Source organism: Carlito syrichta, unplaced genomic scaffold (assembly GCF_000164805.1).
Source record: "Carlito syrichta isolate Samal-C Ts95f unplaced genomic scaffold, Tarsius_syrichta-2.0.1 Scaffold313184, whole genome shotgun sequence".
Taxonomy (NCBI): Eukaryota; Metazoa; Chordata; class Mammalia; order Primates; family Tarsiidae; genus Carlito; species Carlito syrichta.
The window spans coordinates 320,537-345,398 of record NW_007257280.1 but is presented as its reverse complement, the minus strand read 5'-3'; the positions used below and the strand labels follow the sequence as shown (position 1 = coordinate 345,398).

The 24,862-nt window shown below is 41.5% G+C and overlaps 1 protein-coding gene and 1 pseudogene across 1 annotated transcript; both read right to left on the bottom strand.

The window, feature by feature from the left end:
* The window catches only part of LOC103272742, a 44,992-nt pseudogene extending 33,946 nt beyond the window's left edge, over positions 1-11,046 (bottom strand).
* On the bottom strand, positions 7,508-20,441 carry RBMX (RNA binding motif protein, X-linked). The gene is made up of 11 exons (XM_008070209.2): positions 20,258-20,441; positions 18,975-19,098; positions 18,669-18,775; positions 16,974-17,145; positions 16,372-16,524; positions 15,460-15,574; positions 15,247-15,372; positions 14,995-15,077; positions 13,148-14,368; positions 12,135-12,219; positions 7,508-11,232 (listed from the first exon to the last, which is right to left on the bottom strand). Exons 2-9 carry the CDS (start codon positions 19,081-19,083, stop codon positions 14,058-14,060), a joined length of 1,176 nt encoding a protein of 391 aa, XP_008068400.1. The 5' UTR covers positions 19,084-19,098; positions 20,258-20,441; the 3' UTR covers positions 7,508-11,232; positions 12,135-12,219; positions 13,148-14,057.
* Between the last annotated feature and the right edge of the window lie 4,421 nt (positions 20,442-24,862).

Below are 24,862 nucleotides of genomic sequence, written 5' to 3'. Positions count from 1 at the left end.
AAAAAAAAAAAAGTATCTGGAGCCGAGTATGGTAGCTCACGCCTGTAATCCCAGCATTTGGGGAGGCAGAGGAGACAGAATTGCCTGAGCTCAGGGATTTGAGATCAGTCTAGGCAACAGAAAATTAGCCGGGTGTGGTGGCACACACCTGTAGTTCCAGCTACTTGGAAGGCTGAGGCAGAAGGACCACCTGAGCCCAGCAGGTCGAGGCTGCAGTGGCCATGAACATGTCACTGCACTTCAGCTTGGGTGACAGAGTAAGACTCCGACTTGGAAAAAATAAAATAAAATAAAGGAATCTGGGACTTTTAAATATTTTTTTGCTTTGCCAGCTGGCACAATGTTAGGTTTTGTCAATAAACAATATTGGTAAGACACTGAGGGAAGAAGGGGATTTTGCTTCCTGGTTCAAGTATGCTTGCTTGGCAGGCTCTTGCAACACGCACTTCTCCAGCACAGCAGCTCCTCTGGGTTTGACTTTCTGCACGGGGGGTGGGGGGGGTGTTCCAGCCTCAGGCCCCTACGGTATCCCCAGGAGGCCCTTCAAGCACTATGTTTGGTGAGACACCTCCCTATGGACAGGGTTCTAACACTCTAGAGGATAGATTTTCAGCAAGTTCTGCCATTGCAGTGACTACCATCCAACAAGCCACAGCCAGGTCCCTCCAACAAGGTCTACATGTCAGGCCTCTAGTGGGGCTCTTTCCTGGGTCCTCTATCACAGCCCTCATGGAGTCTCCCTTGGATGAGCTAAGGCAGCCCAGGACCAGAGTCTTTCTAGAATCCTCTATCTCAGTCCTAGGAGAAATCATTATATATATATATATATATATTTTTTTTTTTTTTTTTTTTTTTTGAGTTGGAGTCTCACTCGGTCACCCAGGCTGGAGGGCAATGGCATGCAGGCTCACGGCCACTCCAGCGTCCACCTCCTGGGCTCTGGTGACCCTTCCACCTCAGCCTTCCAAGTAGCCGGAACTACAGGTGTGTGCTACCATGCCAGGCTAATTTTTTATTTATTGTAGAGACAAGGTCTCGCCAAGTTGCCCAGGTGGGTCTCAAACCCACGGGCTCAGGCAATCCACTTGCCTCAACCTCCCAAAGTGCTGGGATTACAGGCTGAGCCACCGTGCCCGGCCAGTGCTATGGATTTCTAATGGAAAACTTTCTTATATCCTTTTAATTTTTCTCATGAATAATTATATTGTGTATTTATTTATTTGAGTTGGAGTCTCACTCTGTCGCCCAGGCTCGAGTGCAGTGGCACACTCACGGCAACCCCAATGTCAACCTGCTGAGCTCCGGAGATCCTTCTGCCTCAGCCTTCCAAGCAGCCGGAACTACAGGTGTGCTACCATACCCAGCTAATTTCTGATTTATTGTAGAGATGAAGTCTCGCCAAGTTGCCTGGGCAGGTCTCAAACCTGTGAGCTCAGGCTATCCACTCACCTTGGCCTCCCAAAGTGCTAGGATCACAGGCTGAGCCACTGAGCCTGGTCTATATATTTTTATATGTTGTTATATTGTTATTCTATTATTGTACCTGGCATTTCCATATTCTCCACCATTTTCTTTACTTTTTACTAGGTAATCCCTTGTTACCTCTCCCATTAAGTAATTATTTATACCAAACCCTCCCTGTTCAAAGCACTGTGTGGTTTCTCTCTTGTGATTGAACTCAGACTGATACTGATTTGGTACATAGAGAAGACCCTGGAAAGAGGCACCCAGAAATAGATCCACAAAAATAGGATTCAAGGATTGGCTTGTTCATGTCTTTGGACTTGAGCACAGTGCTCCTAGAAAATGGGAAATGGGATGCCAGTAATCCCTGGCACACAGAAGCATCACAGTGAAGCAAGCTATCTGCAACAGTTCATAAAGTGTCAACTGAAGAATATATTTGGAAGTGTGAGTTCTGCATTTAACTGTTATAGCAGTTATGATGACCAGAAAGATTGTGGTGTTGAGTGGATTATTCTGAGTTCACTCAAGTGCTTACAAAGAAAAGAATTACAAGTTCAGGTCCATTAATTCAGCTCAAGTCACAGTCTGAGAATCAGAGAGCTTCCATGACAGTCCTTCAAAAAAAAGCTCTTATTTCTTATGCTCACAGGGCTGATATTGGTCAAAATCAACTGTGCAGACACTAAATTACAATGACAAGCTGAGCGCGGTGGCTCATGCCTGTAATCCCAGCACTTTGGGAGGCAGAGGCAAGAGGACTGCCTGAGCTTAGGGGCTCGAGACCAGCCTGGGCAACACGGCAGGACCTCGTCTCTACAATAAATAAAAAAAAATAGCCAGGTGTGGTAGTGTGTGCCTGTGGTTCCAGCTACTTGAAAGGCTGAGGCAGAAGGATTACCTGAGCTCAGCAGGTCAAGGTTGCGGTGGCCGTTGAGTGCCACTGCACTCTAGCCAGGGCAACAGAGTGAGACTCCTACTCAAGAAAAAAATAAATGACAGTTGAGTTCAATCTTACCAAGTCTGTTATGTGAAAGTTAGAACATTGATTGGTAAGGAATAAAACTTTGAAACTTGAAATGAAGACATCCATATGGACCCAAATGAAATGAAAACTCTCGAACTCCCAAGTCATTCTGAATCTCCTCAACCAGCTGAAGTAGCTTTCCCTCCCATAGCTGTACAAATAAACCTTCCTCTGCCTAAAAGCCCTGTGACATCCTTGCCTAGGGCAAATTCTTTGAAAGGGGACGTATTTGTCCTTAAGATCTACCACAACCACCTCCAATTGCTACTAGACTCATAACCAGGGTCAAATTTCAGCATGCTCCAGGCAGCCAGGTACACACTAAACCCAGGAAGAAGTAAACAACAAACTGGTAGAGTGGATAGGCAAACTATGGTAGATGCACACCATGGGATACTATGCTGCAATTACAAGCAATGTACGAGGTGCATATATGCACTATGGGTAAATCTTTGAAACAGGGATGATGCTGGGCACAGTGGCTCAGCCTATAATCCCAGCACTTTAGGAGGCCAAGGCAAGAGGATTGCCTGAGTCCGTGGGTTTGAGACCAGCCTGGGCAACTTGGTGAGACCTCATCTCTACAATAAATCACAAAAACTAGCCAGGGGCTTGGTGGTGTGCATCTGATGTTTCAGCTACCTGGAAGGCTGAGGTAGAAGGATCGCCTAAGCCCAGCAGGTCAAGAAGGCTGCGGTGGCCATATGTGTGCCACTGCACTCCAGCTTGGGCAACAGAGTGAGATTCCAACTAAAAGAAAAAAAGAAAAACAGGGATGAAAAAATTGATTGGGAACAGAATAATATATAAAACACAATGTTATTTATGTAAATTTAAAACATGTGCATATAAAACATCAATATACATTCAATAAGAACACATACAAAAAGATATACATTAAATGCATTTAAATGGTTGCCAGTGGTGGGCAAATGGATGGGAATGGGGAAAAAATTGAACATAGCCGGGTGTGGCAGCACATGCCTATAATCCCAACACTTTGGGAGGCTAAGGTGAGAGGACTGCCTGAGCCCGTGGGTTTGAAGCCAGCCTGGGCAACTTGGCAAGACCTCATCTCCACAATAAATAAAAAAATTAGCTGGGCATGATGGCGTGTGCCTGTAGTTCCAGCTACATGGAAGGCTGAGGTGGAAGGATTGCCTGAGGTCAGTAGGTCAAGGCTGCCGTGGCTGGGAGTGGGACACTGCCCTCCAGCCTGGGTGACAAAGTGAGATTTCAACTCAAAAAAAGAAAAAGTGAACATAAAAACAGAAGGACTCTGTGTGTATTAACCACAATAATATACTGAAAAACTGAGAAACATGAGTAACTCAGAAGAAAGAGGAAGAAACTCGGCTTGTGGCAAGGACTTTTTGTCTTTGACAAGATACTGATTTAACATAAAGTGCTGGCTCCTTCTCCCAATCCCAGCCTTGAAGATGACACATGAGAAAACCGATGGATGACAATAAAATCTGAGCCGGGCTCAGTGGCTCAGCCTGTAATCCCGCGCCTTGGGAGGCTGAGGTAAGTGAATTACCTGAGCCCGCGAGTTCGAGATCCACCTAGGCAACTTGGTGAGACCTCATCTCTACAATAAATCAAAAAACCAGCCGGGTGTGGTAGCGTGCGCCTGTAGTTCCGGCTACTCGGAAGGCTGAGGTGAAAGGACCACCGGAATCCAGCAGGTCGAGGCTGCGGTGGCTGGGAGCAGCCAGTGCACTCCAGTCTGGGCGACAGAGTGAGACTCCAACTCAACAAAACAAAACAAAACAAAACAAAACAATAAAATCTGGCTGGGCGCAGTGGCTCAAACCAGTAATTCCAGCACTTTGGGAAGCCGGGGCGAGAGGACTGCCTAAGCCCAGGGGCTTGAGACTAGCCTGGGCAACTTGGTGAGATCTCATCTCTACGATAAAAAAAAAAAAAAAAATTAGCCAGGTGTGGTAGCGCGCCAGGTGTGGTAGCGCGCCAGGTGTGGTAGCCAGCAGTTCCAGCTACTTGAAAGACTGAGGTGGAAGGATCACTTGAGCCCAGCAGGTCAAGGCTGTGGTGGCCATGAGCGTACTACTGCACTCCAACCTGGTTAACAGAGTGAGAATCCAACTCAAAAAAAAAAAAGTAAAATCTAATACTTATGCAGCATTTACCATAGGCCAGGAACTTTTATTTAGTCACAGTTTTCTATTGTTATAACTGAATACCTGGGACTGGGTAATTTTTTTTTTTTTTTTGAGTTGGAGTCTCACTCTCACCCAGACTGGAGTGCAGTGGCATGCTCCCGGTCACCACAGTCTTGACCTGTGGGGCTCCAGCAATCCTTCTGCCTCAGCCTGCCAAGTTGCTGGAACTACAGGCATGTGCTACCATGCACAACTAATTTTTGATTTATTGTAGAGAGGAGGTCTCGTCAAGTTGCCCAGGGGGTCTCGAACCCGCGGGCTCAGGCAATCCACTCGCCTTGGCCTCCCAAAGTGTTGGGATTACAGGCTGAGCCAGCAAGCCCTGCCGGGACTGGGAAATTTATACAGAAAAAGAGGCCATGTGGGAGAATAACTTGAGGCCAGAAGTTCAAAACTAGCCTGGGCAACACAGTGAGACTGTCTCCAGGTGGAAAAAAATAGCCAGGCATGGTGGTACATGCCTGTAGTCCAAGCTATGAGGGAAGCTGAGTTGAAAGGATCACTTGAGGCCAGGAGTTTTAGACTAGCCTGGGCCATATAGTGAGACTCCATCTCTAAGAAAAATTAAAAACAGCCAGGCATGGTGGCACAGGCCTGCAGTCCCAGATACTTGGGAGGCTGAGGTAGGAGGATTGCCTGAGTTCAGGAGATGCAGGACACAGTGATCTATGACCAAGCCACTGCACTCCAGGCTGAGTGACAGAGTGACTCTGTTTTAAGATAAAAATAAATAAATAAATAAATAAAAAAGGCCCTGCTCCTCAATACTGTCACATTGGGAATTAAGATTCAATACGAAGCCGGGCTCGGTGGCTCAGCCTGTAATCCCGCGCCTTTGGGAGGCTGAGGTGAGTGGATTGCCTGAGCCCATGGGTTTGAGACCCGCCTGGGCAGCGAGACCTCATCTCTACAATAAATCAAAAAAATCAGCCGGGCGTGGTAGCGCATGCCTGTAATTCCGGCTACTTGGAAGACTGAGGTGGAAGGATTGCCGGAGCCCAGCAGGCGAGGCTGCGGTGGCTGGAAGCGGCCACTGCACTCCAGTCTGGGCAACCGAGTGAGACTCCAACTCAAAAAAAATAAAATTAAAAAAAAAAAAAAAGATACAATATGAGTTTCAGTAGGGACAAACATTCAAACCATAGCAAAGTGGTGCTTCAACAAATAGCACCCGCAGTGAAGCTCAAAATAAGTTTTCAGAGCATACAAACATGTTAACCCCCTATTCTTACAATCATGAACACAGTACCAAAAATTTCTAATCATTTGAGGAAAGCCCCTAGCAAGAGCTTTGAAGTAGGAAAAAACAGCAACAGTAATTTCAAAGGAAAAAACAAAAAAAACACCTTTCAAGAAGAAAACTTTTAAAAAGTTACTATCTTTAGAGAGCTTACTATAAAACTACAGTAATCAAGAAAAGGACAGACATTACTGACCAATCTTTCTAAAATAATGGACCCAGGTATATGCTTCCTACTATGATATTGAGGTAATTCAATTGAAGGTTAGCCTTTTCAACAAAAGATGCCAGAACAAATGGCTATCTGTACTGGAAAACATGAATTTCAATTCCTATACCTCACACCACTAAAAAACATCAAAATGGATTCTAGATCAAATATAAAAGTTAAAAGCTCTAGAACATAGCAAAAACTCTTCACAACCATGAAGTAGGCAGTTTTGATAAGTCACAAAAGAACCATTTTTTGACAAATCAGATTTCATTTGCTCACTTAAAAATAAGAAAAATAAACAGGCAGGACACAGACTGGAAGATATTCATAAATGTTATCTGACAACTTGTATCTGGAACACATCAAGAAATCTTTAACATTTGAAAAACAAGTAATCAGGCCAGGCTCGGTGGCTCAACCTGTAATCCCAGCGCTTTGGGAGGCCCAGGTGAGTGGATTGCCTGAACCCACCAGTTCGAGACCCGCCTGGGCAACTTGGCGAGACCTCATCTCTAAAATAAGTCAAAAATTAGCCAGGCGTGGTAGCGCGTGCCTGTAGTTCCAGCTACTTGGAAGGCTGAGTGGAAGGATTGCTGGAGCCCAGCAGGCGAGGCTGCAGTGGCCGGAAGCGGCCACTGCACTCCAGTTTGGGCAACAGAGACTCCAACTCAAAAAAAAAAAGAAAAACAGGTAATCCAAGTTTTAAAACGGAGTAATTAAACATTTTGTGAAAGAAAATATGCACATGGCTAATGACATGAGAAATTGCCCAATATGAAGTGCAATGTGAGATACTGGATTGGATCCTGGAACAGAAAGAGGACAGCAGAAAACTTGTGAAATCTGAATAAAGTCTAGAGTGTAGTCAATGGTAATGTACCTATGTTAATATCTTAATTTTGACAAATATACCAGTTATGTAAAAATATGGAAATTAGGGGAAACTGGGTAATGCATACATAAGAATGCTATACTATCTTTGCAACTTCTCTGAAAATTAAAAATTGTCCCAAAATAAAGTGCGCAGCATTGTTAGTCATCAGGGGAATGCAAGTTAAAATCACACTACCACCTCATCCACTAGAATGGTTAAAATTAAAACAGATCAACAGCAGCAAATGTTGGAAAGGATGTTATGGAGAAACTAGAGTTCTCATAAATTGCTAATGAAAACATAAAATGATACAGCCACTTTGAGCTGGAATAACTGTGTGAATATATCACTTGCTTTTACCTTTTCCTAAATGTCTGTATAGCTCACATTTCAATGTTTAACCCTTTGCACTCAGAGACATCTTGTGGATCACCTCCCAGAAACTCAACCACGCTTTTTTGCAAAACAGTGAAAAATGAAACACTTCATATTAAATAATACAGCGTTGGAACCAAGTATTTTATTGTGGTATTTAGATTGCAATGGAATTTTGGACATTGAGGAACTTATTTGACAAAAAAGATCAAAATCTTATATATTTCTAACATGTGAAACAGTCATTGACATGCATTGCAGGCTCATTGATACATGTGCAATAGTAATGTTTGACATCTTCCACTTGTTTTTCTATTTGAGCAATGTAGTCTCATTTTTTTCTCCCACATTAATAATTTATTGTTCAGTCTGTACACCACTGTGAAAGTACTTCACACATTCTCTGTAATGCCAGCTTTTTTAAAAACATAGATATCAGTATATATTCCATCCCTTTATTTGCTTTTTCATGCAATTTTAATGGAAAACTTCAAGGAAACATACATTTTTGAAAAATTCACACTGGCCCAAGTTTGTCCTATATAATCATCAGCAATCTCTTTATGTTCCCTGAGACGGGACATCTGAGGGACAAAGGGTTAATATTACTAGTTTTTTGGTCTTTATTTGCAAGTTTGGTTTTGTTTTGTGACCAAAAATGTGCTGTAGGAATCTTATTCTTATATCAATTAGCCTATGGTAAAATTGGTTTTCATTATACATCATTTCAATTAAAGTCACTATTTCGAAGAACCCATCAGTGGTGTTGAAGATTTACTGTATATTATCTACCCTATCACCTCATCAATTCTACACCAAGATATTTATCTGTAAGAAATGAAAATACGTCCAGGACTTGTACAAGAATATCCATAGCAGTATTATCCATAATAACCCAAAACTGGAAACAGCCCAAGTGACCATTAACAAACTATTACTTCATACACTGGGAATTCTACTCTTCAACAAAAAAGAACATTCACGCTACATGGATCGAATCTCAAAAGCATGCTGAAAGTAGCTAGACACAAACTACATTGATGTAGAATTTCAATTTACATTAAGTATTAAAATACGCAAAAATACAACAGAAAGCAGGTCAGTACTTCTCTGGTGTCAGGAGGTAGGCTGACTGATAAGAGGCACATGGAAACTTTCTGGAGTGAGCAACATGTTCTGACTTGATATGTCTAAACATGTCTCAAGACTGACCAAATTGTACATTTGAGATCTGTGCATTTCACCATAAATATAAGTGCTATTCATTGTTTCTCAGGGGATAAAGTGAACCACAATGTGTTCAACAGAATGGCTAAAACCACTAAATATTAATGAGGGTAATCTGAACTCACACAAACCATTACTAAGAAAAATATTACTACTATGGAAAAAATGTCTGACATTTCTCATAAAACTATACATCTATCCTATGATCTAGCAATCCACACCTGTTTTCATCTCAGTAATTACATAAAGACTTGAGCATACATAGAAATGTTAGCCAAAAACTAGAAAAGGCTCATGTTTCCATCAGTAGCTCACTGTACTGTACTCACACTCAGCAATAAAAAGAACTGATATATACATGGCAACTCTCAACTACTTTGCTCAATGAAAGCATTGCAAGGCTCCATACGTTGTGACAGCCTTTATTTGATGTTCCAGAACAGGTAAAGCTCATCTGTGAAAATTAGAAAAACTGAAAGTTTATCTCTGAGGGATAAGGGCAAGAATTGTCTGGGAAGGGCCACAAGATAACTCTGTGATGGCAATATTCTCATCTTGGTAAGAGTACAGTACATGCATTTATTACAGTTCACAGAATGGTACACTTAATACTTGAAACATTTCAGATTTAAATTTTATCTCAAAAATCCCTAAGCATTGACTTCATCAGTGATACAGAAGTTAAAACATTTTTCAGAGAAGCACATGGATGTGTGCAATATATAAAGTATCAATAGGATGGATGGACAGACTTTTTTTGGAAAAAAATAGGTGTGGAGCTAAGGCTACCTACAAAATGACACTAAGGGCTTTCTCTGCTATCTTAATACTTAGCTGCATTCTTTTTCCATGTGATGAGTTCTGTTATCTGGCTACATAACCTAAATGCAAATTCTTGTTTTAGGTGCAAATGAACACCAATTAGAGGCAGATACATACAAGACAGTAGGCAAAGCTGAGAATCTAAAAACTGTCAATACATAAGTACATCAGTAAGTGCTGCTGGTTTAACACTGCTGAAGGACTTGGTCAAAAGTGTTTGAGATCCACAGCCACAACCAAATTGTTGCTGACCTGTTTATCACCCCCCCCCATCAAGAGTTAAATAGGAAATAAGTAAAAGCGCTACTACAGTAGACCCCTGGCATTTTAACCTCTAATTCTTAGGTGTGATTGCTCCCACTTAATTTTTAGAGTGAGGATTAAGTCCAGAATCTGAAATACGCCTGAAGCTCACTCCTAATAAAAGAGGCCTAGTCATAGGAACAGACAACCTCAATGTCTCTGAACATTCCTTTGAAACTGATTAAGTACCAGCTGTGCAAAAGAGCTAGTGTTTGGAGTAGGGGAACATGTAACACTTAATAGCCTAAATAAATTCCTAAGTTCAACAGTAAAAAAGAGCTCCTTGCCACAAATAAGATGTATGTTAAATTTTATTGTTTAAATACAAAACATTCCAAAAAGTGATCTATATACCTAAGTTCTATGTTCAACTACCAATTAAACAAGGAAGACATTTTCTATAACATTCCGTTTCTTTTACAACTGGTATAAAAGGCAGAAGAATCAAGACTGATTCTTTTTCCACCAAGTCTGCTAGGTCAGTAAACTATTTGTTAAACAAGTGTCTGATCATTAAAACATACTCCTTACTTTGAATTTAATACTCATTATTTGCCACACTTAATCTCTATATTCTATACTATCTTTAGGATATCTAAATAAAATCTCAAGAGCCAGAAGGTCCTCACAGAAGCATTAACCCAAGTAATTAAGAGTAGGGAAGGATTGAGCTAAGACAGCTATGGGAAGTGCAACTACTATAGAAATTGTCATTACCCTCATGATCTGTAACTAAGTCTGTCAAATGAGGGTTAAAAACTTGATTATTTCCCCCAACTGCAAATGTTAAATACAGCAATGACATAATTACTAAACAAACAAACAAAAATCTCAGAGGCTGAGTTAGTTCCTCTAACAGAACAACTCATATCTGTTTTCTTTGAGAATATTATAATACGATTGGCTCTAGTCTCCAAAGCAATAAACTAAAATTGTATCATAATTTGTATCCAAGATTGGGAAGTGGGAGTAAACGAGGTTACAAAACAATACAGTGAAAGAAAGCCAAGAGGCCTAATTGTTTCCAGCTCCAAGTGTGTTTTCCAGTTGCTACTTTCGTTTCTAGATGTTACTTCTAAGTTTTGTTCTACAACTTAACTACTTCTGGATAAACTATAGCCAAAGTTTCACTTGCTGAAAATCACACTTCACTGGATAGTTACCACTTATGTCCAAACATTTTTTCTAATTCAAGTTGCCCCCATGACTTTAGCTAAACAAAACGAAAGCCAAAACTATAAAATCTACATAAAGAACCACAAGAACTTCCTGACTACCTCCACTTACCAATTTCCTTAATTGCTTCCCTTTCTCCATTTGGTCAATTACTTGTGTTAAGTAATTACCACTCCCTAGTTAAGTGTTAAATCAACACTGATGCCTTCCTCAGATCCACAGGAACCCTTGAAGGCAAAATCTATTGCCTGCACCAAACCAATTCTGACAGCACTGCTTATGTAACTGTTGTGACTTATCTCCAATCAGCCTTGTGCTTCAACAACTCTGTAAAATGAAAAACATGAGATCAGCTTACAAGGTATTTGTTTTTTTACAGCAAAGTACTCCCTCCCCACAACCTATCCTTTAAATACTTTTTGTTGCTTTAACTTGTTTTAAAATGCAAACTCTAGCTGGGTGCGATGGCTCACACCTATAATCCCAACACTTTGGGAGGTAGAGGCAAGAGGATTGCCTGAGCCCAGGGATTTGAGACCAACCTGGGCAACTTGGTGAGACCGCATCTCTATAACAAATCAAAAAGTTAGTTGGGCATGGTGGCACGTGCCTGTGGTTCCAGCTACTTGAAAGGCTGAGGATCACTCAAGCCCAGCAGGTGGAGGCTGTGAGAGTGCTACTGCACGCCAGCCTGTGGAGGAGACACCGACTAAAAAATAAAATGCAAGCTCTAAAAAGCAACCATCAACTTGGTAATATTAAAATTACATACTATATATCATTATGCCAATAAAATCATGCTAATCAAACACGGACCTTGCAGTAGCAGCTGCATCATTAATTTTATTGTGGCTGTGCAAAAGTGAGCAGGCACTTGATAACAAAAAGCACATCCTTTTACAAAATGCACAGGAGTACGTGTGTGTGACCTTCATAAGTCTGCTCACAAATCAGCTGTGTAACTGTATATACCTCCTGTGGAAAACACTTGCATATGAAGAACTATTACCAGGCTTTACAGGTTCAAAAATAGCTAATGTCACATGAACAAGCCATACAAAATGAATGTGCTGTTACACATTAAAGCACATAATCCCATCTTCATTTCCAAGAAGTTAGGTTATTTCCCTTTTAAAGATGAAGTGAGGATCAGATGCAACTTGCTAATGTCACAGCTAGACAAAATCAGTTAAGTTTAATCTTCAAAGGCCACTGCTTTCAAAACTTACCTTAGCATTTGATTTCTCTTGCAGCCAGCTTTATCTACTGTGAATAAATCAGCACTCCATGACCATAATGACCATAATTCTCAACCTGCAAAAGTTAAATAGACGAAAACTAGTTATCTCTCTTAAGGAAATTATTTAAAGCTTGCCTATAACTGCCTCTTTTCCAGAAAGAAAAGGCAAGTTCAGACTTGCAGCTTAATATATTTCATGTTCTACTACTTCTCTTAAGTGGTGGAAGATTCACTGGCTTGGAATGAACTGGAATGGCTTAAATGGTTAAGTTGCATGGCTTATGGATTGTCATTCTGTTCCAATGGTGCACTGCCACGTTAAATCCATAAGTTGAACGGACAAAACTTATTTGAAGGAATAAGTGCAGTGTAAGGATTTTAGTTGGAGGTCTTCAAGTTTACTATATTCAAGAGCATCTTTTTCAACTTGATGGCTGGACCTGGGTCATGCTGCCTCAGGTTTTGCTTTTTAAAGACCACTTGCAATAGATTTTCTCCATACAGTGTAGTTTCATAGAACTAAAAACAAGTCAGGCATCCAACTAAATGTCAAGTTTGCAATGGCTTACAGGGGTTAAGAGGGGGAACCCCAGACTTAAGCCATTTCCTATATTGACTAAAAGACTAATTTGAAAAAAAACTGTTAAAACGTATGAAGCATGTTTAAAGGTCTTCGTCAAAAATAGATTTTAAAAAATACCCCCTCCCAAGCACCAGATCACTGTTGGTAAACAACAGCTGTATTAAGGCCTTTAAGTGTCATACATGCTTTAAAAAAATCCAAGTGTTGAATTTGGAGGACTTCTAATATGCTATTGAACATTTGCTTTTCCAAAGTTTTTTTTTAAAATATAGAAGGCATTTCCATTGCCATGAGGTACAGTATGTTTTAAATCTAGAAGGCATTTCCATTGCCATGAGGTACAGTATGTTTCACTGTACTATGAGGAAGGTAAGTGTTCAATTTCGACTTAGACGGAAAAACTAGTTTGCTTTGCTTACCATCTTTGCTGTTTCACAGGCATTTGATGCTTTAAATCTGATGTGGAATGCTGATAGATTCACTTTTTAGAAGTCATAAGCCTTTAGGAAGTTGGAGATAACTTCATTGCTTATCTATTTTCTCCTTTGCAATCAAGCTGTTCCTTTAAAAGTGAGACACTACAGAGTTGCAAAAATTTGAAACAGTAAGAGCAAGCACCGTTTGCAGCTTCATGGTTGGTTTTGGCCAAACTTTTTTATTTAGTATTCTGTAGTTGTTTAACACACACTTAAATGGTCTTATTGGGGGAGGGGAAAGGGGAGGTTCTTGCAGATTCCCAAGGAAATGTCAGAAAGGCAAAATATGGCCAGCATTATCCATTTGCTTTTTTGGGTTTACTGGGTGAATAGCACTTTCCTTACATAGGCATCTGATCTCAGGTTTTTCATACTGAGAACATTGAGATTTCAGTTTGAAGACACCCTGAAATCCTAAGAGTAGCATACCCCAACCACCCTCTAATAGCTAGCTTGTTTGTATAGGCAGAATGATTCATCTCTCCATTTTAGATGGCTAGATGTTTGTGGAAGATCTTAGAATTGCTTGCCTTATTTACTGGGAAAAATCAGATAGGAAGTGGCCTTTAGGGACACTTTTGCTTGGAAAATTACAACACTAGTACAACAAGTCAAGTCTTACACATTTAACATTTGCTTGTTGAAAGCAATGTCATAAAGTCAAATAAAATTAAACATGTTTTACTTTTTTCCTCACAAGAACATAAAAATTATGGAGGGGAACTTAACAGGAAATTTAAAAAAAGTAACACAATTTTTCCTTTTAGTAGTCCTTGGGTAGTTATGACAGAATAGTTTCCACTTTTTGTTTGTTTCTTTGAACAGGGATTTTGGTCCAAAGTTTTGTTTGTTTCTAGTATCTGCTTCTGCCTCCCCCTCTATCAGATCGGCTTCCTCCACGGCCACCACCTCTTGGTGCTCCGCGGCTTGAACTGCTGTAGGAATCACGTGGAGGAGGGTACCCCCTTTCCATAGAAGGAGGAAGCCCTCTTTCTTGTCTGCCAACCCGATCACGACCACTTGAGTAGAGATCACTTCGGCTGCTTGAGTAACTGTCTCGACTTCCACCATATCCGTCACGTGAGCTGCTGTAATCATCATAGCGACTGCTTCCACCATAAGATGGCGGGGGCCCTCGTGTAGGTGGAGCACTACGTGAGTTACCTGCAGGGTCAATGGTCAGGTAATATGGCAACACTATAAATTGTATATATACAACATTTAAATCTGAATTTACAGAATTCTTGTATTAAAAGTTTACTTTCTCAACTGGGAGGTTTTAAACTCTGCCATTGCTGGCCAAAACAGGGATTTGCTCATCTGCTGAGATACGGAAATGGATTGATTTTAATGTTTGTTTGAAAAGACTGAAGACGGTGTGTATTTCAAGAGGATATTCCAGACAGCTTGTTATTTTATAGTAGACACTCAGCCACTTTCCAGTGATAAGTTGCAATTTTGAACTGTAGAACTTTCCTTCATATTGCAATGGTAAATATTTGATCTTGTTAATAAAATTTTTAAATTGTATTTTCACTGTTGGGGGAAAACACATAAGGCTGCCAATTTAAGCAAGCAAAATCCCCTCCAAAGCAAGCAAACAGCCTCAAAAGAAACTTAGAAAAAACAAAAGCCCCTCACAAAACTAGGAAAAGCCCAGCTGATAAAGTTACCCCTTTAAAAGCAAGCAAACATCCCTTTAAAAGCAAGCACCACGCAGCCTAATAAACTGGCTCATGAACCTAAAAACTCAAGCTGGTGATATTCAAGACCCTTAACCAGTATCTTACCATAACTCTCATATGAATCTCTGTAGGAGCCTCCACTTGGATGATCTGAATAGTCACGATCACGACCATATCCATCTCTATCACTAAAATAAAGAGAAACCTTTAAGTTTCAGAACATCGATTTTTATTTATTTATATTTGAAAGCAGGATTTATTGAGAAGATAGGAAAACTCCCAGAGTGGAAGGGGACCTGAAGGGGTTGCCCAGCATCAATTTTTAAATAGTTGAGTCATGAAAGTGAAGTCACTTACCTATAGCCTCTTGATGGATAGTCATCACGTGAACTGGAATGACCATAATCACGATAAGTATAATCTCTTGGTGGCGGAGCATAATCTCTTGTATCACGAGAGCTTGGGTAATCTCTGCTTGAATAGCTACAGAAACAAAAACAATTTAGTTTGTGCCTTGATGAGTTGTCCTTCAATCTTACTAATGAAAAAGAAACAGTACTTTTCTGTTACCTGTCTTTAGTAGAATATCCATCATCTCTTGGGGACAAATAAACATCTCTACGAGAGGGCAGGGGTTCCCTTCGAGGTGGACCTCCATAACTATCTCTTCCACGTGATACAGGAGCTTAGGGGGAAAAAAATCATCATTTTAAAAACATGGCCAAATAGAAAGTCAAAATGTGAACTTTTTAATTTTTAAAATTTATTTATTATTGTAGAGACAAGGTCTCACCATATTGTCCAGGCTGGACTCGAATCCACGGGCTCAGGCGTCCTCATCCTCTCGACTCTACCTCCCGAAATGCTGGGATTACAAGTGTGAGCCACCATGCCCAGCTAAAATGTGAACCTACATTCAGGCTATGAAAAGTACAGATTCGACTGGGCACGGTGGCTCATGCCTATAATCCCAACACTTTGAGAGGCCAAGGTGAGAGGATTGCCTGAGCCCAAAGGTTCGACACCAGCCTGGGCAACTTGGCAAGACCTCATCTCTACAATAAAAAAAAAAAAAAAAAAAAAAAAAATCAAAAAAATTAGTCGAGTGCGGTGGCGCGCATGCCTCTAATTCCAGCTACTCGGAAGGCTGAGGTGGAAGGATCGCCTGATTCCAGCAGGTCAAGGCTACAGTAGCCGTGAGTGTACCACTACATTCCAGCCTGGATCAACTCAAAAAAAAAAAAAAAAGAAAAGAAAAAGAAGTACGAATTCAGTCAAACAGGACAATATGTAGCTGGATCAAGAAATTTTTTCTCTAAAATTCCCTATTCACACCTTACACATCCTTTTCAGTTCTCTTTAATTTCATATATCTAGATCACCTAGAGTCCATAAGTCAAGTTTTATGCACCATTTAGGATTCACCTCCATTCTCTCTTGTGTTATGATAGTAGCATAGATTGTTATACATGGAACATTTACCTCTTCCTCCCATTCCACTGCTGCTGCGAACTGGTCCTGAAGGGGCAGATCTTTTAGGAGGAGGACCTCCACTTCGTGGTGGTGGTCCTCTTTTTACTGGGAGTGGTCCCCTGGAAGAACTCATGTTAAAATTCATGGAATAGCCACCATCATCTACATTAGAATAGAAATGAAAACTATTGTTAATATTCACAAATAGCAAGAAAGCTATAAAGGTTTTTTTGCTTGATAAAGAATATAACCATGATTTAGTTGGGAAATCTAAACTTAGTTTTCACTTTTACATGACAGTATGAGGAACAGTCATATAGACTGTGAAAATAAAAAATGAAGGGTAGTCTTAATTAAAACAGTACTTAACTTTTTAAGTTAAAATAATTTCATTTTCATACTTGGATAATAAATAGTATACTACCACATAACAATGTAATTTAACTTAAGATGCCTTCTGTGCTTTTAAGTCATAACCACTTCGGTAGATGAGTAAGTGTACTCAGTTTCAAAAGCAGGAGCCTTTAAACAAGGACTTAAGCAAAGCATATGATGGTGAGTTTGCAGTCCCTAATTTATATACCAAGCCTAAGATCCACTGAAGTTATTACCCATGTGCCCTCCCCGTGAGGGAGGTCCCCTGGTTCCTCCACTTCCTCCTCTTCCGCCTCTAAGACCTCTTGGAGGGCCTCTACTTCTTGGAGGTGGAGGTGGTCCACGTCTACCACTTTCAAATGATGGTTTGGTGGCTTGTTCTACCTTGATGGCTTTTCCATCTAAAGACTTAAAAAAATGCAATAAAGTTGGTTAAATTTTATGAAGACTTAAAAAGAACTTGCAAAACCACTCACAATGCACTAACACACTAGTCGATTCTTACAAAAATGCAGTTATAGATAACTTGCTGACAATTACTCTAAGAAAAATGCTATATACATTCAGTTTCTGTAAATGGGACTTTTCCATTTACTTAAAGTTATTAGTCTCTTTTTTTTTTTTTTTTTAAGCTGGAGTCTCACTCTGTCACTCAGACTGAAGTGCAGTGGCCGCTCCCAGCCACCACAGCCTCGACCTGCTGGGCTCCAGCGATCCTTCTGCCTCAGCCTTCCAAGTAGCTGGAACTACAGGAATGCACTACCATGCCCAGCTAATTTTTGATTTATTGTAGAGATGAGGTCTCGTCAAGTTGCCCAGGAGGACCTCAAACCCACGGGCTCAGGCAATCCACTCACCTCAGCCTCCCAAAGTGCTGGGATTACAGGCTGAGCCACCGAGCCCGGCCAAAATTATTAGTCTTTAAACATGATACCGGTGATCTAAAAACATAAGGTGAATGCACTGCACGGCTATCAGATAAAATTTAAAACAAGACCAGGCAGATATCAACTCGCTATCAAAACTAATAACCACAGATAAAGAGTCAAGTTATCAAATTATGGTTTATGGATCCTGAGATAAAATGTAGTATCATAGCCAGGCTCAGTGGCTCAGCCTGTAATCCCAGCACTTTGGGAGGCCAAGGTGAGTGGATTGCCTAGCCTACAGGTTCGAGACCCACCTGGGCAGCTTGGCAAGACCTCATCTCTACGATAAATCAAAAATTAGCTGGGCGTGGTAGCTCGTGCCTGTTGTTCCAGCTACTTGGAAGGCTGAGGTGGAAGGATTGCTGGAGCCCAGCAGGTTGAGGCTGCAGTGGTCCAGTCTGGGTGACAGAGTGAGACTCCAACTCAAAAAAAAAAAAAAAAATGTAGTATCATGTAATATATTATATTCTGAACTGAGAGACTCTTGTTAAGAGTATAATGTATAACTTTGGCTACTAATGATTCTGGAATTACAGACTACTCTTTGGAACAGGATCACAAAGGGGTATGATCAATGGGCCCTGGGGAGGTATATGTTCAAAAATAAAAGTTCAGCCAGGCTCGGTGACTCAGCCTGTAATCCTGCGCCTTGGGAGGCTGAGGTGAGTGAATCTGAGCCTGCGGGTTCGAGACCCACCTGGGCAACTTGTTGAGACCTCATCTCTACAATAAATCAAAAAATTAGCCAGGCATGGTAGCGCGTGCCTGTAGTTCCAGCTACTTGGAAGGTTGAGGTGGAAGGATTATGGGAGCCCAGCAGGTCGAGAGGCTGCGGTGGCCGGGAGCGGCCATTGCATTCCAGTCTCGGCAACAGAGTGAGACTCCGACTCAAAAAATAAATAAATAATAAAAATTCAAGAATTGGCCTACACTAGACTTGGGTAATACATGCTATTATATGCACTAGTAACATGGCCTATGCTTCACTGTAGACAATCGCACCTTCCCATTCATGTCTCTGGCTGCATCCTTAGCATCTGCTGGGCTTTCAAAGGTGATAAAAGCAAATCCTCTTGATTTGTTGGTTTCACGGTCTTTCATCAGGAGTACTAAAAAGTAGTTTTCAAAGAGAAAGAAGTGTTATTCTAGTTCAAATGGCATAACCAACATCAATCTGTAAAGTGAAAGAAAGCTCAGAACTTCTTAGAGGACAAAATACATTATCATGTCAGATGATCAATGCAATCAAATTCATCACAGCTTATCTTTTAATTACAACAGCCTAATCTGTACTTTCAGATAACTCACCTTCCACTATTCGTCCATATTTGCCAAATACTGCTTCAAGGGCTTTCTCGTTTGTTTCCGTATTGAGCCCACCAATGAAGAGCTTTCCTGGGCGATCTGCTTCAACCATTTTTCCCCGATGAGTCTGCTGAAAAATAATATTGTGATCACCATGGAAAAAGTTCCTCAAGTTTATCGGACATATTTAATGGGGCTCATTTTTCATGTTTCACTAAAATTATTATTCCTTAATAACTAAAGGTGCCTAAAAACTTTTTTCCTAAACCTCAGCCACAGTAGGAACGCGATTTTAAGTAGTTTAGTAATAGCGCAATCTACATTAAACTGGTTAAAAGCACCAACTTAACTTTCACCATGACCCTTAATCTCCCTGAGCTGTTCTTAATCAATTAACAGTTACTCAACATTTGAAAAAGCAACCTTTAGTGTTAATCCTGTATTTGTGTTGTCTTTTAAAGACTCAATTAATCATCACACCCTTCTAACGCTGGGGATTTATAAGACTATCAACTCATTCAAGGTCACAGGCCAGACTCACAAACTGAACGCTAAGCACTCTCCCAAGGTCTCATTTTTCTCAGTAGGATTCTCCCTAGCAAATCTAAATAGAAATCTGAAGTTTGAGCCGAGTTATGCCTCCTCCTCTTCACCAGCCCGGACCCACCAAAAATGTTACTATCCGACTAAAACAAATTAGGACAAAGTGTCAACATCATTTCAAACAGCGGAGCCTGAACGGAAACACTGTAACACGCGACACTCACTGACACCGGCGGAACCTAATTAAAGCTCGTCATTAAAAAACCGCGTGGAAAAGACAAAATGGCGACACTTGGATGTAGCCCAGAACCAGCGACAGCGGTCAGGGGGCTAACTTTTACCATCCACACCGGCTGGGAAAATTAAAAAAACCTCGCTTCCAGGGCCGCCAATGAACAAGGAGCCCGCAGCCCGCATAGACGTCCACACGCCGATCATTAGCGCCAATGCCATGCCAATGCAGGTACTGCGGTGGCGCGGTCGCTCCCCGTCCTGCTCCAGCCTACAAAGCCCCGACCTCCGCCAACACTCAGGTAGGCACTGCCAAACTTTCTCGAGAGGCCATAGAGCGTAACGGACCCCCTGAGTTGTTTTCCTTCGACCCCCCCTCAGTTTTATTTAAATAGGTCGGCACCTTGGGGTTCTTAAAATGGCGCCCGCCACCCCAATCTCCAGGGAGATAATCCGTAGTCCTACCGTGGCAATTGTGTACGGAAAACGGACTGAGGAAAGGATACACGTACCGGAGGGGTGACGATGGTTTCAAGCTCCTATGAGCTCGCCTACAAGAGCTCCCTAGCACCTCAGCACGAGTGGCAGCTGCCGGGTCCAAGGAAAGAACGAAGAAGCCACTAGCACTACTGCGCAACGAGGGCGAACAAAGGAGACAGCAAACTTTATACTGCCCGGGAACGAGGCTGAAGGACCCGGATGGAAACGGAGCTTAGAATTTGAAACGCGAAGGGAGGGGGAGCGGTTCCCAGCCTCCTCATTAGCTGATTCCTCTATCACTCACGTGTAGCTCCTCCCCTTTTCCCGGGCCCTCCGCTTTTTGCTCGGTGCCGGTTTATAACCGTTTCCTCTAACCCCGCCCGCTCTCCACAAACGCGCGTTTTTGCTTTCCGCTAAAATGGTGCACGGGCTTCATTTAAGAAAGAACTGAAATTTAGTGCACGTCCTAGTGGGTCAGGCACGGTGGCAAACTTTACTTTTACTTTTCCATTCTTTTAATTCTCAAAACAAGGTGATGCGGTTAGATACTCCTACTTATGGCCAATTTTGCAGAAATAGAAAACAAAGAAGTTTAGGTAATACAATACATTTTCCAAAATTATCTTTAACAAGAATTTTTAGTGAATGGGGGAAATTCTGACAAATATATGTAAACTTCAGGTGAGAAAACAAAACGTACAAAACAGCATGTAGATAGTGCATTCATATACAACAACTACTGAGCACCTACTAAATGGCGGGCTCTAGGCTAAGCCGGAAGGATATAGCCCCAGGAAAAGGCGGACAAGGGTGAGACATCTTGTGGGTAAGGGTGCCAGATTTAGCAAGTAAAAGTACAAGACACACGGTTAAGTTTACATCTCAGGTAACAAATACTTGTCTTAGTAAAAGTGTGTCCCAAATTTCATATACAAAACATTACTCGTTCTTTATCTGAAATTCAAATTTAACTAGGCACTCTGTATTTTCTCTATCCATGCTACTGGTGGGGGGAAATTTACAAAATTTGTTTAAAATTTAATTTATTTAAAAGTTAAGTTAAATACAATTAACAAAGTAGCTACATGTTTTGATTAATACTAGGAAGTAAACTAGGTACCTTGTACAACATTAGGGAGACCAAATTTAATTAAGACGTCAGGGAGTTTATATCTGAAAAGGTGACTTTGGAGATCACAGCTTAAGGAAGGGATGAAACCTGCTATGGAAAACAGCTGAGGGAAAAGTCTTTCAGGAAAATAAGAACACTAAGCACAAAGTGGGGGTAGGGGTAGTTTGGCATATATCAAGGGACAGGAATTTAAGAGACATAAAATAAGGGAGCCAAGATAGGTAGGACTTTGAGCCCACTAAAAGAGTGTAGGGGAATTAAAGGGACACCACTAGAGCTGTGGGAGCAAACCAGAGAGAGGATGGTAGCTTGAATTAGAGTGGTGGCAGTTGAATGCAGGGAGGAAGGAACAATTGCTTGATGCATATAATAGGTGGTGCTCTGCTCTGAATGTTTGTGTCTTCCCCCAAATTCATATGTTGAAATTCTAATCCCCAAGGTGATATTAGGAGGTGAATTATATTTTTTAAAAAAATTAAAGGAGGTGGGACCTTTGGGAGATGGTTAGGTCATGAGGGTGGAACCTTCATGAATGGGATTAGTACCCTTATAAGAGAAACCCTAGTCACCATGTGAAGACACAGTGTGAAGATATCATTTATGAACCAGAACACTGGTGGTAGTTGGCCCTTAACAAACACCAAATCTGCCAGCACATTGATCTTGGACTTCCCAGTCTCCAGAAATGTGATGAATAAATTTCTCTTATTTATAAGCCACCCAATTTATGGGATTTTGTTATAGTAGCAGGAATGGACTAAGACATATGGAGAAAGACTGGGAGGAATTAAGGACACAGGGGAAATCATTATGGATGACTCGAAGTAGCTGGTATTAGTAGGACAGATGGTGATGGCCATTTACCAAAATAGTACAGAGGAGCAAGTTTGGGATGTGGGACAGAAAAATCTCATGCTCACAGCAGAGATCTGTGATAAATTAGCATCTTAGAGATTGTAATAAGAGCCATCAGAATGAAGCCAGCCACGGTGGCTCATGCCTGTAATCCCAGCACTTTGGGAGACAGAGACAAGAGGATTGCCTGAGCCTATGAGTTTGAGATCAACCTGGGCAATATGGCAAGACCTCGTCTCTACAATAAATCAAAAAAATTAGCTGGGCATGGTGGCACACACCTGTAGTTCCAGCTACTTGGAAGGCTGAAGCAGAAGGATCACCAGAGTCCAGCAGGCCGAGGGCTGGGGAGGCTATAAGCCTGCCACTACACTCCAGCCTGGGTGACAGAGTGAGACTAAAACTCAAAAAAGGGGTGGGGAGGAGTCATCAGAATGGATGAAACCACCAAACAGGAGAGTTCAGTGGGAAAAAAGACTCAAAATCATACAATATAAACATATTAAAGTATTGGCTGGGCGCGGTAGCTCATGCCTATAATTCCAGCACTTTGGGAAGCCAAGGTGACAGGATTGTCTGATCCTACAGGTTTGAGACCAGCCTGAGCAACCTGGCAAGACCTCATCTCTACAGCAAATCAAAAATTAGCTGGGTATTGTGGCTCATGCCTGTAGTTTCAGCTACTTGAAAGGATGAGACAGAGAGATCACCTGAACCCAGCAGGTTGAGGCTGCAGTGGCCGTGAGCATGTCACTACACTCCAGCCTGGGCAACAGAATGAAACTCCAAAATATAAATAAATAAATAAATAAATAAATAAATAAATAAATAAATAAATCTTTAAAAAGTAAAAAATATATATGGACATATACATGGGCCAGGCATGGTGATTAACGCCTGTAATCCCAGTACTTTGGAAGGCTAAGGTGAGAGAGGATTGCCTGAGCCCACAAGTTTGAGACCAGCCTGGGAAATTTGGCTAGACCTCGTCCCTACAACAAATCAAAAAATTATGTGGGTGTGGTAGTGCATGCCTGTAGTTCTAGCTACTTGGAAGGCTGAGGTGGAAGGATCTCCTGAGCCCAGCAGATTGAGGCTGCAGTGGCTGTGAGCATGCCACTGTACTCCAGACTGGGTAACAGAAGGTGACTCCAACTTAATAAATAAATAAGTAAATATATAAAATATATACATAGACTGGGCATGGTAATTCACTCCTGTAATCCCAGTACTTTGGGGGGGGCTGAGGCAAGAGGATTACTTCAGCACATGTGTTCAAGACCAGCCTGGGCAATTTGGCAAGACCTCGTCTCTACAATAAACCAACAAATTAGCTGGGCATGGTGGAGGATGCCTGTAGTTCCAGCTACTTGGAAGGCTGACACAGAAGGACCTCCTGAACCCAGTAGGTCGAGGCTGTGGTGGCCATGAGTGTGCCACTGCACTCCAGCCTGATATATATATAAAGAGAAAATAGCTGAGAGGAAATATGCCAAAATGCTACCAATTTATCTTGGGGTGGGTGGTGGGATTTATGGACAATTGTCACTTTTCTTCCTCATAGTTATAAGTACATGCCCTCCGCCAGGTGTGGTGGCTCACACCTATAATTTCTGCACTTTGGTAGGCCGAGGTGAGAGGATTGCCTGAGCAAATGGGTTTGAGACCAGCCTGGGCAACTTGACGAGACCTCATCTCTACAATTAAAAAAGAAAAAGAAAAAAAGAAACAAAACAAACAAGTACCTGCCCATGGTGAATTATAGTATATGCCAGCAAGTTATAGTAAATAGTGCTCGAGGGTCATGGATAAAAGCCCTTAAGGAGCTTTGGAGCCAGCTCCTAATAATTAATATTAATGGAGGGAATAATACTCCGCGGGACAAGAATATTTGTTGTTGTTTCTTTCCCCAATCAAAGAATAATAAGTAAAACAAAAGTAATATCCATTTGCCTTCAGAATGAGTTCTATAAATTTTACACTCTGAACTGAGTGCACTTTGGGATGCCGAGGTGAGAGGATTGCCTGAGTTCAGGGATTTGAGACCAACCTGGGCAACTTGGTGAGAACTTGTCTCTACAATAAATAAATAAATCAGCCTAGTGTGGTGGCATGCGCCTGTGGTTCCAGATACTTGGAAGGCTGAGGCAGAAAGATCACCTGAGCCCAGGAGACTGAGGCTGTAATGGCCATAAGTGTGCCACTGCACTCCAGCCTGGGCAACAGAATAAGACTCCATCTCAAAAAGTGAAAGAAAAAGAAAAGGTAAAGAAAGAGACAAAGGGAAAAATCTAGAAGATCCACGAGGAGGGAAAAGTTTCTGGGAATACTTCTAGACAGTGTAAGACCTGCTTATCTAACTGTTCCAAAATTCCTCACACTCAGTAGGCCCATGTCCCTGATTATATCAGTGATACCCTCCGAATTTTTATCCCTACTTCCTGTCCTTCCCGTTCCCAATACAGTCTCCAGACTGCAGTCACAGTAATCTCATTAAGATTAAATCTGATTACCTTGCTCCATTTCATTTTTCTTTTTCTTTTCGTCTTCCTTCCTTCCTTCCTTTGTCTTCCTTCCTTCCTTCCTTCCTTCCTTCCTTCCTTCCTTCCTTCCTTCCTTCCTTCCTTTCTTTCTTTTGAGTTGGAGTCTG